This window comes from Aethalodelphis obliquidens, unplaced genomic scaffold (assembly GCF_003676395.1).
Source record: "Aethalodelphis obliquidens isolate GAN/ISIS:26980383/991018 unplaced genomic scaffold, ASM367639v1 scaffold10, whole genome shotgun sequence".
NCBI lineage: Eukaryota > Metazoa > Chordata > Mammalia > Artiodactyla > Delphinidae > Aethalodelphis > Aethalodelphis obliquidens.
The window spans coordinates 37192051-37209473 of NW_020837954.1; the positions used below are offsets into that span (position 1 = coordinate 37192051).

Genomic DNA, 17423 nt, shown 5'->3' on the forward strand with positions numbered 1-17423 from the left:
ATGGAAAGTGCACCAAGACTAAACATGATGAAAGGAAAAAAGGACAAATTAGCAGATACCAGATAGTTGAGGTTAAAAAGTTAGTGTTTATTTCTGTAAACATTTTTATTTAAAAAATATATTTCTTTTATTTTTCTTTGAATTTTCCCTCCTGTGTGTCTCACAAGGAAGGCATGGCATGCTTTGTTTATAAAGATTTGTAGTGGTCTGGTGTGCTTAAAAATGAAGAACTTTCTAAAATGTCCTTTGTAATTAGCATGTTAAAACTTATTTTTATTGTGCTATTTATAGTCTATGTAACCACCATTAAAATCCAAGTGTAAAAGTTATTTAAAATTCAAGTTTAAAAGTTTTCTTTTTTTTTGCCGTACACGGGCCTCTCACTGCTGTAGCCTCTCCCGCTGCGGAGCACAGGCTCCAGACGCGCAGGCTCAGCGGCCATGGCCCACGGGCCCAACCGCTTCGCGGCACGCGGGATCCCCCCTGACTGGGGCACGAACCTGAATCCCCTGCACCGGCAGGCGGACTCCCAACCACTGCGCCACCAGGGAAGTCCTAAAAGTTTTCTTTTTAACTTATGTATATAACAGCAAAAACTGAAAGAACATGACCAAAACTTGACAAAATAATAGCGTAGTAACATCCACTACATCAAATTACTTTCTCAAACTGTTGCCTCTTCCCTTTCTCAAAATAATCTCCACAGTAAACAACAAAAACTCCCTTCAGAAAAACTAATTCGGCTATAAAGTTGCATTTTAAAAACTGGGCCTTATTGATGTCCAGATTAAACAGTTTGGTTTTAAATCTAGAGTAAACATTCTTCATTAACAAGAATGAAATTGCTTTGGCAATAAAAAAATCTTTGCATATAAAATTGTGTGATTATACACAATTTTACTCAAAATAAAAACATTTTAACATTTACTCATCTTTATCAAACATTTTATGAAAATCTGCCTTTAAATTATACTCATATCACTGAATTAATTTTTATGTTGTCTTTGAAAGACACATTTAATAAACATTACTTGTAAAGAAAGCTAGTAGATAAAATTAAATTACATAAATCTACTATAGTAGCATTGCTTTATATTAGGTCTTATAATGACTTTCAGGAAGCCCTAGTTTTTGCAGTTCACATGTCATGGCACTTTATAATTACAAAATGAAATGTCCATATGTTTATTTTGCTTGTAAAAGTACCTGTTCTTTGTATTATGATTAATTCCTGGATTAATGGATTAACAGCCAACTACCTACAATACTCAGTCGTGGATTTTACTGAAACATGTTTTATGCATAAGTTTTAAAAATAAAGTTATGAAACTTTTCACTAAAAGTACAGTGTCAGAATGATCATATATAGAGTCCAAAGCAGTTTGAACCTTAAAGAATTTCTTCAATGTCTTCTATTTCTAAAAACAGTACTTATATTGAATAAAACGCTTCACAGGAAAAGACTGCTAGAATGAAAATACTAGACATATTTTATAAATCTCTACCAGACAATACAGAAACAAATGCATAGAAGGCAAACAAAACACCCTCCAATCTTGAATTTGGCTTTTATTTTAAAATACATTTAGCATGGAACTATCATAGGACAGAAAATAATAAATCACAAAGAAATGGAATATTTTTGAATACCTTTTAAGCTAGATATAAAAATTAATAAGATAGCGTATACTCAAATTATGGGAAATAGTCCCTAAAATTTGATTCAGTGAACATATTTTGAAAGAAAAGTTCTTTGCACATTTTCCAACGTACCGATATGTTCCTAAGTGCCTTGGTTTTCTGTTAACTAATAGGTAAATGTCGAAAATTTAGTTGTTTTACTTACAATTATCAGATTCACTATTGGCAAAAATTACCATGTCCCTAAATTCTCAATCATAATTATAAAAATATGAGCTCAAATAGTTATGCTGCCCAAAATAGAAACATCTTAAGTTGATACCTCTGGATAATCAGACAGATATTGCACTAAGTCAGTAACTCCATACCTGATGCTCATTTACATGGAAAGTTAATTCTCTTCTTTATGAAAAACTTACTACAAATAAACTTAATGTTAACCTAATTACAATTACACTTCAAAATATAAAGGCACGAACAGAATAAAGAATAGTTTAATATTTATACTCAAATATTCCACCATGAAAATAACAAAAGGTTGAAAAAAATAATAGGACCTAAAATACTGATACTTTAAAATTTTATAATTTACCACAGTAGCTAATAAATGGTATTAAAAGTTAACACTGCTAAACCCAATCGTTTCCAAATAATTTAGAAAAATGGTTTGTTTACATATGAAATGTGCATTGTCCCATCTATAAAGTTCAATTACAGTTCCATTCACTGGAAATATCTACCTGTAGTATAAACGATCAAGACAATGTACAAAAAATATATCTTGTTCCTATAACTTACAATGCACAGAAAAATACCTACAAAAATGGAAATATTTATCCATTTAGGTTCCCAATAAATTAGTGAGAAAGTTTAGTCCATTCCACATTTCTTTCTAAACAAAGGCTGAAGAACTGAAGGTGGTTTACTGCTAGCCCTGTTAGCTTGACAGATATTTTTTAAAATATTTGTCTGATTATATGTAACTTAAGATAAAGTTAGTCTTATTTTTATATCACAGTATACATGGCATTTCTTAATTCAGCAACAGAAAGGCACAATTAGCAAGCAATAAAATTCAGTACCTGAATTATTAAACTAATGTCCAGAACAAGTGCAAATAAAGTACATTCAACACAGTGTACAGAACTGGGAAACAAAAAAAAAGGAATTCAAAAACTAATTTTTCTGAAAATTTGGTCCATTAAAAATGCCTCCTATGTTCAACATCATGAGTAACATGAAAGGTGATGGCAGTATAAAAAGAGGCAGGAAACCAATATGTGGTAGCATACGAATTCTGGTCTAGTAATTATGCAATTTGATTAGGAAATGGCTCCCATAGTAAATAAACATTAAATATATCTGTTAATAACAACATACCTGTATTAAGTCCAAATACACAGGCACAACTGTTTGCATATTATTATTGATTTTATAATACACCCCCATGGTTTTAAAAAAAACTTAGGTATATTATTTTATATATAACATATATTAGATACATAATTATATATTATGTTCCTTAATATATATTATATATAACTTGAATCCATAACAGCATAAAACTCTCCAAATATTACATGAACATTCCAAATGGATACTTATCATTTTCTCAATGTTGAAATAGCTCAGCTCACCTAAAACAATAACTGGATGTGCAATGATAAAATGCACTGACTCCTATGAATTTACTTAAATAATTATTTAAGTTAAATTCCTGCAAAAGCCTAACTCTGATTTGGCTTTTAACTAGAATATGGTTTTAGATATCAGTAACTGATACCCTCCTTTCTTATCATAAACAGTATTTCTCCATCAAGAGATACCAATAAAGAAAAATATGTAAGGAACAAAAAATGTGATCGAGAAACCAACCATTCCATAGGTAATATACCGATAAGGAAGTTCAACTTCCATGTGCTGTCTTGCTTTTCGGACATCATCACATGGTATATTGAAGATTTTACAGGCTAACGGAATAGTGATCCTTTTCATTATATCTCTGACTACTAGTACAAACAACATCCCTACGAGAATCCGCAATATGGCTTTTCCAAACAGAGTCACTGAAATGGGGGGCCTAGGTAAAGGTAATATATCCAGAGGAGGATCTAATATTAGACCCATTTTATAGGTAAAATGAGATCCACATGCAATCCCAGCACCACTTCCTAGAATCTCAGCTGTGTCTCCCCGGGATGTACTCCAAGTGTCTAGAGTGAAAGAAAAGATCCCCAAGGCTAGATGAAGCCCGATGATGATTAATGGAGCATATTTGTGAGTTTGGTTGAAGTTGTCAATCAGGTCCACAAATGGATAGAAGATAGCTAAGATTAAAATGGTATATATGAATCCAGCAATAACATCCTGAGAAAAGAAGAAGGTAGAGTTGTTTAGTATAATACTTTTTTGGCATTTAAGGAAAAAAAAATATATATATATATATATATTTCACATTTCAATGTTAATAAATGTACATTTTTAAATATGTCACATTCTTAAAGTAAACTTTATATAATAGGTACTAAAAGCTGTTTTAATAATACTAAAAAGATTCACTGATGATAATAAAATGATTATGCTTTTATAGCTCTGCCCTTTTACAAATTAATACATATATGCTATACACAAATGTATATTCAAATGAACAATAAACTATGCTTAACGTATGTAGTGATTTCTGGGGAAAACAATATACAGCTGACCCTTAAACAACATGAGTTTGAATTGTGTGGATCCACTTAACTGCTGATTTTTTTCAATAGTAAACAGTAGTACAGTCCTACATGATCCCCGTTGGTTGAATCTGAGGATGCAGAACCCCTGATACAAAGGAACTGCAGATACAGAGGAACCAAGTTTATGAAGGGCACTCTGTAATGATAGGTGGATTTTTGATTGTGCTGACCTCTGCGTTGTCCAAGGATCAACTGTACTTATTTTTCAAAGACTTCATCTTCATGCATTTAATATAATAATCACACATTTAAATACATAATTATTTCCATGACTAAAGAGGATACAAAGCCTATTTTTCCTTTTCCCATTCATTCATTTATTCACTGAACAAATACTTATTGAGTACCTACATGTGCCTGACGCTATTTTAGGGGCTGAGGATACACTGCTTAATAAATGAAAAGATTCCTACGCCATAGAGCTTACATTTTAGTGGGGATGACTGACAATAACCATGTGAGTAAAAAATAGATAAATATTACAATTTCAGATTGTTATAAAGAAATTAAAACAAGACAATGGGATAGAATGATGAAAGACCCTATTAGAGTGATTAGGGAAACCTGTCTGAGGAGGTGACCCTTGAGCAGAAATTTGATTCCAAAAAAGAGTCAGCCCTATCTTTAGATCTAAGAAGTGTCCCAGGTAGAGGGAATACCAAGTGCCAAGGCCTTGAGGCAGAAAAGAACCTAGTGAGTTCAAGGAACTGAGAGAAATTCCGTGTGGCTCAAATAGTGAGAAGAGTGATGTGATATGAGATCCAAGAGACAGGCAGATGTCAAATCATGTAGATAGGGCCCCTGTAGGCTAGGTAAGAAGTTCAGATTTTATTTCAAAAGTGATAGGGAGCCTGAAAGATTCCCAAGTAGGAGTGTAATAAAATCTGATGGATATTTATAGAAGAACATTCCATCTGCTGTGTAGAGAATATATTATAGGGGTAAAGTATGGAAGACAGGAGACACTAGTGGGAGGCTACTGTAGTGGTTCACTCTAGATATGGTCCATATAAAGAGACGTACATAGATGGATTTAGTAAAATATTTTAAAATTAGAGTTGACGAACTTCAACCTGGTGATGATCTGAATGTAAGAGAGAAGCAAAAGAAAAAGGGATCAAAAATGACTCCTACTCCTACTTTTAGGTACAAACAACTGGGTAGAAAATAGAAGATGGTTTATTGGAGGAAATAACACTATTATTAAAAGAACTTTCCTTTCTGAATCATTCCTGACATGAACAAAACTGTTTCAGAATTTCCACCTTAAAACAAACAAAACGAAACCCTGGGATCTAGTATCACTGAAAAATTTATCGGAAGAGTTGCTTATATTCACTGCCTCCACCTTCTCACTTCTTATTTTTTCCTAAACTCATCACTGCATTGAAACCACTCTTTTCATGGATACTAGTGACCTTTATGCTGCCCAAAACAATGGTTACTTCTCAACAGCATTCAGTACAGTTAAGCAGCAGAGTAGGTGCTTAATGTTTTTCTGTCCTAAGATTTTTATTATGTAATAGTTAGTACATAGAATAAGATACGTAAAATATATGTGAAATTACAAAAAGAATATCTATGAAATCACTGCCCCCAAAAAGAACTATAATATTACCAGTACTTTGAATCTATTGGTATGTTGTTTCCTAGTTCTATCACTCTGCATAAGCCTGAGTATTAGCTGAATAAATACTTGCTTTTAAAAACTGTTTTATCACATATCTCCAAACAAAACATTACCTAGTTTTGCTTCTTCCTGAGCTTTATAATAATGTTAGGCAGTATGCAGTCTCTTTTGATTTGCTTTTTACACTTAACATTAAGTTTTTAAGATTCATTCATCATATGCAGTTAGTTATAGGTCATTCACTGTCACAACCATGTAATATGTTATTGTGTGGTTATACAATTTATCTATTTTCCCACTGATGGTCACTTAGGATGTTTTCAGCTTTTGGATTAGTTCATTGGTTATGGTTGAGCTTTCTTAATTGGTATATATTCTTAAACCAAGCAGCATTATAAACAATGCCTCTATGTTCTTTCTTTTTATGTTCCCATATGGGTCTATGAAAGTTTCTCCAGGACATATGCCTAGGAATGTAATGGCAGAATCATAGTATATGTGCACGTTCAATTTTACAAGACAATAAAAAATTTCCAAAATGTTTACAGAAATTTATATCCCATCAGTTGTTGGTATTTCTTGATGTTTTATTTGCATTTCCCTGATAATTAATTAAGCATTATTTCATATGTTTATGGACTGTTCCTTTTCTATACAATGTATATTTGTGTCTTTAAGGCAACTATTCCTTTGGATTTTCTTCTTCTTACTGATTTACATGGTTATATATATATATATATATATGATAACACATCAATTATATTTTTAGATGTATATTTCAGTATGACAGAAAACATCCAATATTTGTTGTCCTCTGCTTTTCTTTTATAGCTCTATGAATAATAAACTTAGATTACTACAAGTCTCTATACAAATCTGCCTCCTTTTCTGATTGAATTATTAATTATTTATAATATTATCCTGGATAAAAAGGCACATTTAATTTCTATGCTACAGAACCAGAAGGAAGAATGATTGAATTCAGGACATAAACATGGTGGCTATCACTGTAATATCAATTTAATGTACAATATTAAAATGTGTAAGTGGTTTTAAGCATTACAGCACAAAGTATGCAATAAAGAAAAGCTGATGTTAAAGGTAGCATAAAGAACTCAAAGTAGGAAATTTTCCAAAAAGAAACAGGAAATAATTTTAGATACTTATTAATTATAGATAACATATATGCCATAAAAGTTAATAATTACACATTTGAATGGAATGTTCATGGTTATCAAATTTATGGTAGAAGATACCAAATACCATAAATTCAATAAAGATTTCTTATGTTTTAAATCTGAAATTGTCTCCTTTTCATTTCTTCCAATCAGTAAATAAAACTAGAGAGGCTAGTGATTCGCTGAGGCTAGAATTCAAGACTTCTGCTGGCTCCTAGGGTTTTTTCTTTTTAATTGTAACATATTTCAGGTGTTCTGCTTCTAATTCAACATGTCAGTGATGCCAACAGTGTTTCTAACAAAATGTATTATTGGAATGCAATTCTTGATTATAAAGGCATTATTAGGGATGGATTTTGAAATTTTTATCTTTAATTAAAATTCAAATTTAATACATGTTCAGTACAGAAAAACTAGAAAATATGGATAAACAATAACAAGTAATTATTACCCAGAAATAACCACTATTAAAACTCTTAGTGTTTACTGTTCTGGATCTTTCTCTATAACATGATTTCAGGATTTTTCCTGTTGTTTGGTTAGTTTGATTTTTATGTCTTGTTATAAAAATGGGTTTGAGAGGTACATTCTACTTTATGATCTCATAATACCTTTCTAAAAAGACTTTCCACATATAGAAAAATAAACTTTTAGTACAATTTTGGGTAAATGTAATTATAACATATTCATAATTTTACTAATGTAGAAACAAAACAGTAATTTGTCAAGTACTTAATCTAGTAATTTAAAAATGGCTTGTGTTTCAAGAAATTTTTAGAGCTAGGTTTGATGATGAATAAAGGAAAAATGGGGACTTCCCCATTAAGTTACGACTCTGCACTCCCAATGCGTTCGACCCCGGTTGGGGAACTAAGATCCCACATGCCACATGGCACGGCTAAATAAATAAACAAATAAACAAATACATACATAAATAAATAGAGGAAAAATGGATGTGGTAACTCCTCTACTTTTCTGGGGATTAAGAAAATCTAGGAAGGTAGGCAAATGTTAAAAATAAACAAGTGTTGCTCTTTGTGTTATAACAATAAAAACAAAGCATATGGAAAATACTCAACAAAGTGCTCGTTAATATAAATTATTTAGACTACATTATTAGAACTTTCTTCTTAATGTTAATAAAGACATCTGCTTAGATAATATGGCATCTAAGCACCTATTAGCAACTTCTAGGGCATACTCTGCCTATAGTTCCATAGTAATTTCACAATAAACAATGAAGATACAAATTATGATTAAGAAAATAGTTCAAAATGCAGGTAACTACTGAAGCATTAAAATATAGGAAAAAGTGAAAATTGTGGGCATATATTAGATCCATAATGTAAAAAGGGGGGGTTCATTATGACTAAAATTTCATATATCACTTATCAAATGATAAAACCAATATATTATTGATTAGGAATAATTGTGCTTATAATACAGAAACATAATTTACGATGCTTGCAAGTCATCTGTGATTTTACTTTTAAAAGGAAAACAACTTGCAATGCTATACATAATAAAATTCAGTAGCTAGTCAGAATAAAACTGATAAAGACATTTTATGGGACAAGATCGTTTTTGAATAATTAAAAGATGGGCTGGGGAATTCCCTGGTGGTCCAGTGGTTAGGACTTGGTGTTCTCATTGCTGGGGCCCGGGTTCAATCCCTGGTCTGGGAACTAAGATCCCACAAGCCTCACAGTGCGGCCAAAAAAAAAGACTGAGGGTTATCGGACTCATGATTTGGTTGTCAGACTCATGATTTGAAAAATAATACATCAATATTGTTTTTACTTCAGCTGATTCAAGAACAGATGTTATCCAGTATCTAAACATGAACTGAACTCAGCTTGAATATTTAATTAATTCACTATACATTTCCTTTTTTTTAAGAACAGCATGGTTGAGATTACATATTCAATATATTAAGATTCTTATTCCTCTTTTATGATGATAATGAATCTAGGGATAATATTATCATTCATAGATGCATAACCTTTTGTTAGTTTTTTAGGTGCAATATTGCTAATTGGTAGTGGAAGGGAATAACTGTAACATGGCACAGAGATGGAAAACATTTTCTTGTGACTAATATTAGATTTGATATAAAAATGTGATACTTAGTCTATTATAAAACTAGTAGAGATTAGTCAGAAAGACAGAATTATATGCCAATTCATAATTTGCATTAATATAAATAATTATAAAAAATAAAACACAAATAGCTTGCTTCTTAACATAGCATTTGGCACTTCTGGAAATTTACTAGTGAAGGGGCAGCTGCTGGAAGCCAGCAATCTGAGGAAGAAGTAGAAACCCAATACTTCTACAGCTACGAAATAAGCTAATGAGACACTTTTATGAGTAGAAAAGTCTAAAAATGTGAACTTGTTAAGGACAAGAAAAATTTTATATAACCTATTATAAACTTTTGGATTCCATGAATTCATTTCTATCTCTCCATCTTTCTTCTGATCCTTTATCTACAAGATAATACATAATACATTCACAGAGTGTCATGAGAGACACCACACTAAATGCAAGGGATAGAGAGTTACTTTTCTCATGTTGCTTATTATCTAGTGGGGATGAAAGGTGGCTGGCTGAAAGAGTACAGGGTCTCTGTGCTGCTGCTTTTGAAACTGAATTGTATTCTCAAAATAAAATATCTGATGTAAGCCCTAAAATACTGTCAGGAAAGAGAAGAAAACTAGAGTTTAATATTCAAATACAAGTGGCACCAGGACAGTTCTAAGTTCATTTAGCTTCTAGTCACTGGGTCCTCACTTATAAGTAGAGCTCCTTGGTGTCTGTATTTACATTGTTGGTTTTGACTCAGTGGTAGGAAAGGCATAGAAGAGAATGAGAAAGAAAAGAAAAGTGAAAATGGAAGGAGGGAGAAATGTTATCCTGAGTATAATACTTGGTTATTGTGGGAACTGTTTGTATGAAATACGTGATAACTACATTAAAACTTTACAAAGCATCCTGTTTCTATTTTTGCAAAACAAAGAAGATTTACAGTAACTATATTTTCTCATTTAGGTTTCCAGTAAGTTTGAAAATGAGTAAAAATTATACAATTGCCTGTCGATTTTAGAAAAAAATAAAGCTCTATGAACACAATGTTTTCCTTACCAGAATGGAGTGCATGCCCATGTAAATTCTACTTAGGCAAACTAGAGAACACCAGCAGGGAATAAGAATCAGTCCATATATAAGAGGATACTAAAGGGAAAAAAAAGTAAAATTAGTTAAATAAATTAGGTTAAATATAAACAAGCAAATAAAAAATCACTATACTACAAAACTCCAGGAGAACAAGAACTATGTGTTTTTTACTCTCCATTGTATTCCCAGCACCTAACCATAAGCATGGCACATAGCAGACATTCAGGAAATACTTTTACATGAATGAACAAATGAATCAAATGGAATGCTTCTACAATCTTCGTTGTGGGAATTGGCTCATTTTTGCTTCTACAGTAAAGATTCAATCACTGGTATGCTACAGAAGAAAAACAGGTAAGAGACATACTTTTACTGTAGCTCCAAAATGAAAGTGCCTCTGGAATAACACCTGAATCTGGTCCAGGTGAGTATCATTGCTCCCTTGGGCAGGAGGCATTATCTCCCTCTCACTTCCATCAGTGACTGACTGCTATTTGCCATTTCCACATCTTCCTTTTGATATTCAGCATCACGTAATTTGTTGTCCATTTTTGCCCCTCCACTAAAATTTCAAATGGCAACCTTATTGCAAAAAATTTTGGTGGGATACTGGGAGCAGAAAGCCATAAATTGGGAAAAAACTTAAAATGTAGACAACTCTTAGTATTAATGGCACTGGTATTAGACTTGACTTTGAAGCTCCTGATATTAAACGGAAGGAGGAAATGATTGATGGATGGGCATGTGCCTGATAACTTCAAATTTCTCAATGAAATTGAAGCCGAGATAGTTCAATTCAATAAGAATTCAAGGTGGTTCAATAAGAAGTGGAGTTGAAAGAGTTAAGTAACGTTGCAAGAAGAGTGGTCAAGACTTAGTACACAGTTGTTTTGATTTGACTTCTCTACTGCTTTTAACATGGCCCACATATTTCTTCCTGAAAGTCTAAATACCTTGATTTCTACAGCATCACACTCTCGTGGTTCCCCTTTCACCACCTATTTTTTCTGTGTTTTCTGCACACGAGCATGTATTCCTCTAATTGTTCCTTAAACGTTAGTGTAACTAAGGGTTCTGCCCTTAGTAGTTATTGGCAGTCTCACCTTTTCTTATCTTTTAACTACTACTTAGCATGCTGAACACCTATCCATGTCCTTGGATTAAGAACCATTTAGCCAACCCCTGCACATATCTCCATCTTGAGATCCTTATGGAGTTAAACATACTATACCTCAAACCCAACTCATCATCCTACCACCTAGACTTGTTCCTCCTCTCATATTCCCTATGTCACTGGGAAGTATCATAATCTAAATGAGAAGTATGAATTATCCTTGATTTCTCCCTTATCCCTCATATTCAACCAATAAGCAAGTCTTGCTGATTTTACTTTCTAAATATTTCTTGATTCTGTCATCTCTTCACCCTACTTATAATGTCCTTATTCGGATCCTCATAGTTTCTTTTCTAGGCCCCATGTATTTCTCCAGACATTCTTCCATATGCATGAGGAACTTGGTTAATGGGGCAGACAGACATGTAACCCTATAAGGAGGTTAAGGGCTATGATAGGAGTATAATAAAAATTCAGAGGGAGTCTAAGGGATGGGCCTTTAACTTAGTTTAAGGATGTTAGTTGAGTCTCCCAGATTAAGATTCAAATTGTCCCAAAAGATAAGTCGGATTTACTCTTTAGAGGAAAAAGGAGCACAGGGCAAAAAAGATAGAGGACATTACAAACAGCAGGAGCAAATGAAGAAATGCTTGTGTCCAAGAAGCTGTAAGTAGTGAGGTTTTCTAGGAGAATAAGTTTTAAATTCTTGCTGAGGAAAGGCACTAAATAATAAAAACAAAATATGCAAATTATACAATATGTAAATATATAAATGACATTTTATATAAAATATACAAATTATACAATAAAACATGATAAGTACTATGGAGAAATAAAAAGAGAACAGGTGTTGAAACAGTAATGTTCACCAAATATTCCTTGTGCTCCTTTTGCAGTTAGATTGGGGCCATGTGACTGGTTCTGACAATGAACTGGGAAAAAGGTGACTTCTGCCCCTTTCAATCATTCTATGAACTCTCTCTTCCCTACAGATGGGACGCTGGAAGCTGCATGTTGAGATGCATCACAAGATGGGCAAACTTCCATCAGCCTGGGTCCCTGAGGTTCTAAGTGGAACAGAGTCGTTTGCTAACCCATAATGGATATGAAACACAAATGAGAAATAAGCTTTCGTTGTTAAGCTGTTTTCAGGGTTAAGTCATTACCAGAGCATAACCACACCTATCATAATTAAAACTGTAACAGAAATAGGATTAGGAGTATGGGAGTGTGAGTGGGGCAGGTTAAAGTATTAAAAGATAGTCAGTGGAGGCTTTATATTGACAAGCTGAGATTTAAGGCAAGACTGGATGGAAGTGAGAGAATTAGCCAACCAGGTATCTGAGGAAAGAACCTATATGAGGGAGTGGGATCAGGTAGAGCAAAGTCTTTAATGAGGAAATGTGACTGGCAAGGAAGCTAGTGTGGCTGGAACAGAGAGAGCAGGTAGGAGGAGAGGTGAGAGAGGTCATGGCAACCAGAGCCTAAGAGCCCTCCGTAAGAAATCTGATTTTGTGGGGAATCAAATAGGGAGCCATTGCAGGGTTTTGAGCAGAGCAGTGTCATGGGATTAGACAATAAGGGAGCAAGGGTGGAAGCAGGAAGACCAGTTAGGAGGCTGCTGTTACAATCTAGATGAGAGATAACAGTGGCTTTTGTCTCTGTAGCAGGCACTCAGGTATTTTCAATTTTTCTGTTCATTTTTTTTTAAACTGTTAATAGCAAGGGAGAGGCAAAGAAGTAAAAACTACCACCACCACCAAAAAAGTCTCCTATGCGTCTTTCTTCTTTCTCTTTTTTCACTTAGACCCCATAAGGAAGTAAAAAAGTACAAAGTTATTGGTGGGAATTCTCTTACACAATAGATAGAAGAAAAATTCATTTATTAAGTCTCAAAAGCTAGGACTGAAGGTAGGCAAAAAGAAGCATTTTAAGTTAACTGAATTTAACTTAACTTAATCCACCTTTATTCAGGTTTACTAACTCCAAGGTGTTTAAATGGGAGAGTTAGGAATGCAAACAAGCTAGATGCGGAAGCTTTTCCCCTATTCCAGAGCACCTTTAGACCTCACTGGGGTAAGACGACTACTTGGGAAAAGAACAAGTCATTTTTTTTTATTGATGTTTGATTTTTTTAAGCAATTAGTCTCTACCTTCACAATATTTTCCCTAGATTTTTTTTGTGGAAATAAACACATTTGGGGGAAGACCTGATTCAGTTCTGACTACATAACTTTCACATTCGCTCCCCGCAGAACAGAATTCAGTATAATTACAGTATCAAAGCAAAGAAGTATTTTATCAAGCAATCTTTTAAGCAGATAAAAAAGATCACAGATTTTAATGACTATAAAAAGTAAAACCGGGCTTCCCTGGTGGCGCAGTGGTTGAGAGTCTGCCTGCCGATGCAGGGGACACGGGTTCACGCCCCGGTCCGGGGAGATCCCACATACCGCGAAGTGGCTAGGCCCGTGAGCCGTGGCCACTAAGCCTGCACGTCCAGAGCCTGTGCTCCGCAACGGGAGAGGCCACAACTGTGAGAGGCCCGCGTACCGCCAAAAAAAAAAAAAAAAAAAAGTAAAACCACCTAGAAAAACTAGATAAAGTAATATTCCTAAAGTGGGATCATGTTGGGGGAGGAAGATTATGCATAATAACCAATTCATCTGGCACACTTATTTTATATTTAAGAATATCCAAATTATAACTACCTTTTTATTTTATGTTAAACTGTCTCTAAAATTTAGGACCACTAATATTTAGGACCACTGTCCTCATTTAGACATTGCTGGAAAGAAAACAGATTTATGTGGAATTATCCTTTCCTAAGAAATGACAGAATCTATTACAAATATATAAAATATACATAGACCACTCCTTTTCAGTCATTTTTGTTAGTTCCCCCCTTTATTCACAGCTCTTTAGTATTAGTGTGCCCATTTCCCAATCTACACTCACTCCCTTAGTGATCTCATCCAGTCCCAAGGATTTATATACAATCCATTTGTTCATGACTCAAACTTCCATCTCTAGCCAGGACACGTCTCCTGAATCTCAGACTTTTATTATCCAACTGCCTACGTGATCAATGTCTAACAGGCATCTCAAATGTAACATGACTAAATCTGAACTCCTGATTTCTCTGCCGTCTCCACATCTGACCAACTTAAATTCCTATGGTTATCTCCTTCCTAATAAATGACTTCTCCACTGTTCCATTCCTCAGGCCAAATACCTTGTTGTTAACCTTGACTTCCTCATTCATACCCATCATCCAATCCATTAAAAGTGTCAGTTATACCTTCAAAATATATCTAGTTATTAATTGTAATCCCCATGGTAACCACAAAGAAAGTATCTAAAAAATATACACAAAAGGAAATAAGAAGGGAATCAAAATGGTATGCTATAACCCTCCAGTTCCCTTTCCCATTGGATCTGAACCCTGGTCTCAGTGGTCGTAAAAGGAGGAATAGTAATTCTGAAGCTGTGTTCATAGTGTCTGTTATATAGCATGTGGGCTAGTTTAAAAAAAAGAAAAAAAAAAAAAAAAAAAGGTACACTATAAAAAACTCAAACACAAAAGAAAACAGCAATGTAGGAAATTAGAAGTAAAAAACGCATAAGACACACAGAAAACAAATAGCAAAATGTCAAAAGTCATTCCTTATCAGTAATTACTTTAGATGGAAATGGTTTAAACTCTCCAATGAAAGGCAGAGATTGGTAGAATGGATAAGAAAGCACAATCCAACTATATGCTGCCTAAAGAGACTCACTTTGGGTCCAAAGACACAAATAGGTTGAATGTGAACAAATGGAAAAACATATTTCATGCAAATAGTAACCAACAGAGAGAACTATGTGGCACTACTAAAATCAGACAAAACAGACTTCAGGTCAAAAATTGTTACCAAAGACAAAGGACAATATGTATTGATAAAAGGATCAATTCTTTAAGAAGATATAATGATTATAAACACATTTGCACCAAACAAAGCCCAAAAATAACTGAAGCAAACATTGACAGAACTGGAGAAATAGTTCTATAAGCCAGTCTCATCAGCATTGAAAACCTGCTTTTCCACATAGCCTTTTTCCTAAATAACACTTAGCAGACAACCTAAAGATTCTCCCACAGTCTCTTGATCTTGACTCAGGATTATTGCAAGTTTAACATTTTTCATGCTGTATAGTCTTTTGAAATGTGCAGGCCAATCAGTACTACAAGAGAAGAATTTAATATTTTCCTTACTCTGGGTAACATGATTTCATTGGCTTTTCATGATGCTGTCCACTATGCTTTCTTTTTTTTAATTGGTTATCATCTCATGAATCCACAAAGTCAGACACTTTTCCATCTTTTCCATAGCTTCATCAGACACTACAGATACTACTTCAGCATTTCCAGAGTGGCCTTACATACACATCAGTGAATTTCCTCTTCCATTTTCTGGATGTACTATATTGTTGATGCATTAATATTGAACTCATGGCCAAAAGAACTATAACTGGTGCCTGAATGAATCTTACTTCACACATGTATATTTCCTTTGTAAAGCATATCACAGCCTTCTTGTATGTAGGAACACAAAACAGCACTGCAGCTTGGGGACCCTTTTAAACAGCAAAGCCATCAAAAAAAAAGCACAAAGACATGACAAATGTGGTACTGAACAGACTGCAAAAAGGACTCTTGTTTACAGTATAACAGCTGAAACAAGAAAGCAGTTTATTGCCTTGCTCAGCCTTGGCTGGGAACATGTATACCAGATGACTCAAATTTTTCACCACTCTGCACCAGGTCTGAATGTACTGATTCTCGAGTGACAAATTCTACTGAGTAGGTAAACTTACAAACAAGCAAGGCATGAAAAATGAGGATCAACTGTATGTAGAAATTAAACTACTCTTTTTTTTTAATTGTTGTTTGGCTGTGTTGGGTCTTAGTTGCAGCACGCATTGCAACTCGAGGGCTCTTCCTTGCGGTGTGGGGGCTTCTCCAGTTGCAGCCCACGGGCTTCTCTCTAGTTGTGGCCCGCAGGCTCTAGAGCGGAAGGGCTCAGTAGTTGTGGTGCAGGCTTAGCTGCCCCCTGGCATGTGGGATCTTATTTCCCTGACCAGGGATCCAACTCGTGTACCCTGCATCAGAAGACAGATTCTTTTTTTTTTTTTTGCGGTACGCGGGCCTCTCACTGTTGTGGCCTCTTCCGTTGCGGAGAACAGGCTCCGGACACGCAGGCTTAGCAGCCATGGCTCACGGCCCTAGCCGCTCCGTGGCATGTGGGATCTTCCCGGACCAGGGCACGAGACCAGGGCACAAACCCGTGTCCCCTGCATCGGCAGGTGGACTCTCAACCACTGCACTACCAGGGAAGCCCAGAAGACCGATTCTTAACCACTGGACCACCAGGGAGGTCCCGAAATTACACTACGCTTAAATAACCATAGGCCAAAGATAAAATCACAGGGAAGTTATAAAATAGAGACAAGTAAAAACAAAACACAACATAATAAAAATCATGTAATACAATAAAAGCAGCACTCAGAGGGAAGTGTATAACAGTGGAGCCCTACGTTAAAAAGAAAGAAATCAGTCACAACTCTGTACCTTGAAGACTAGAAAAAGAAGAGCAAACTAAATGCAAAGCTAGCAACTGAGGGAAATAATAAAATGGTAAGAGTGGAGAAAAATGAAATACAGAATAGAAAAACAAGAGAAGCAACACAACTAAAAGTTATTTCTTTAAAAAGAACAACAAGGGCTTCCCTGGTGGCACAGTGGTTGAGAGTCCACCTGGCGATGCAGGGGACATGGGTTTGTGCCCCGGTCCGGGAAGATCCCACATGCCGCGGAGCAGCTGGGCCCGCGAGCCATGGCCGCTGAGCCTGCGCGTACGGAGCCTGTGCTCCGCAACGGGAGAGGCCACAACAGTGAGAGGCCC

General features: G+C 34.9%; 1 protein-coding gene, 1 long non-coding RNA gene and 1 other non-coding gene across 3 annotated transcripts in view; 2 read left to right on the forward strand and 1 right to left on the reverse strand.

Moving 5' to 3' along the window:
* LOC113622845 (uncharacterized) overlaps positions 1 to 13245 on the forward strand; it is a 41984-nt gene extending 28739 nt beyond the window's left edge. The window contains exons 2-3 of the long non-coding RNA XR_003433676.1: positions 10554 to 10718; positions 12471 to 13245. This is a non-coding gene — a long non-coding RNA (uncharacterized LOC113622845). The remainder of the gene's footprint in view (positions 1 to 10553; positions 10719 to 12470) is intronic.
* The window catches only part of SGPP1 (sphingosine-1-phosphate phosphatase 1), a 35804-nt gene continuing 19932 nt past the window's right edge, over positions 1552 to 17423 (reverse strand). Inside the window, exons 2-3 of the mRNA XM_027111447.1 lie at positions 10332 to 10421; positions 1552 to 4008 (exon numbers count right to left, since the gene is read on the reverse strand). Coding sequence (XP_026967248.1) covers positions 3457 to 4008; positions 10332 to 10421 — 642 coding nt within the window. The 3' untranslated portion in view covers positions 1552 to 3456. The remainder of the gene's footprint in view (positions 4009 to 10331; positions 10422 to 17423) is intronic.
* Positions 14890 to 15015, forward strand: LOC113623081 (small nucleolar RNA SNORA61). Its single transcript, XR_003433772.1, has one exon. It is a non-coding gene; the product is annotated as a small nucleolar RNA SNORA61 (small nucleolar RNA).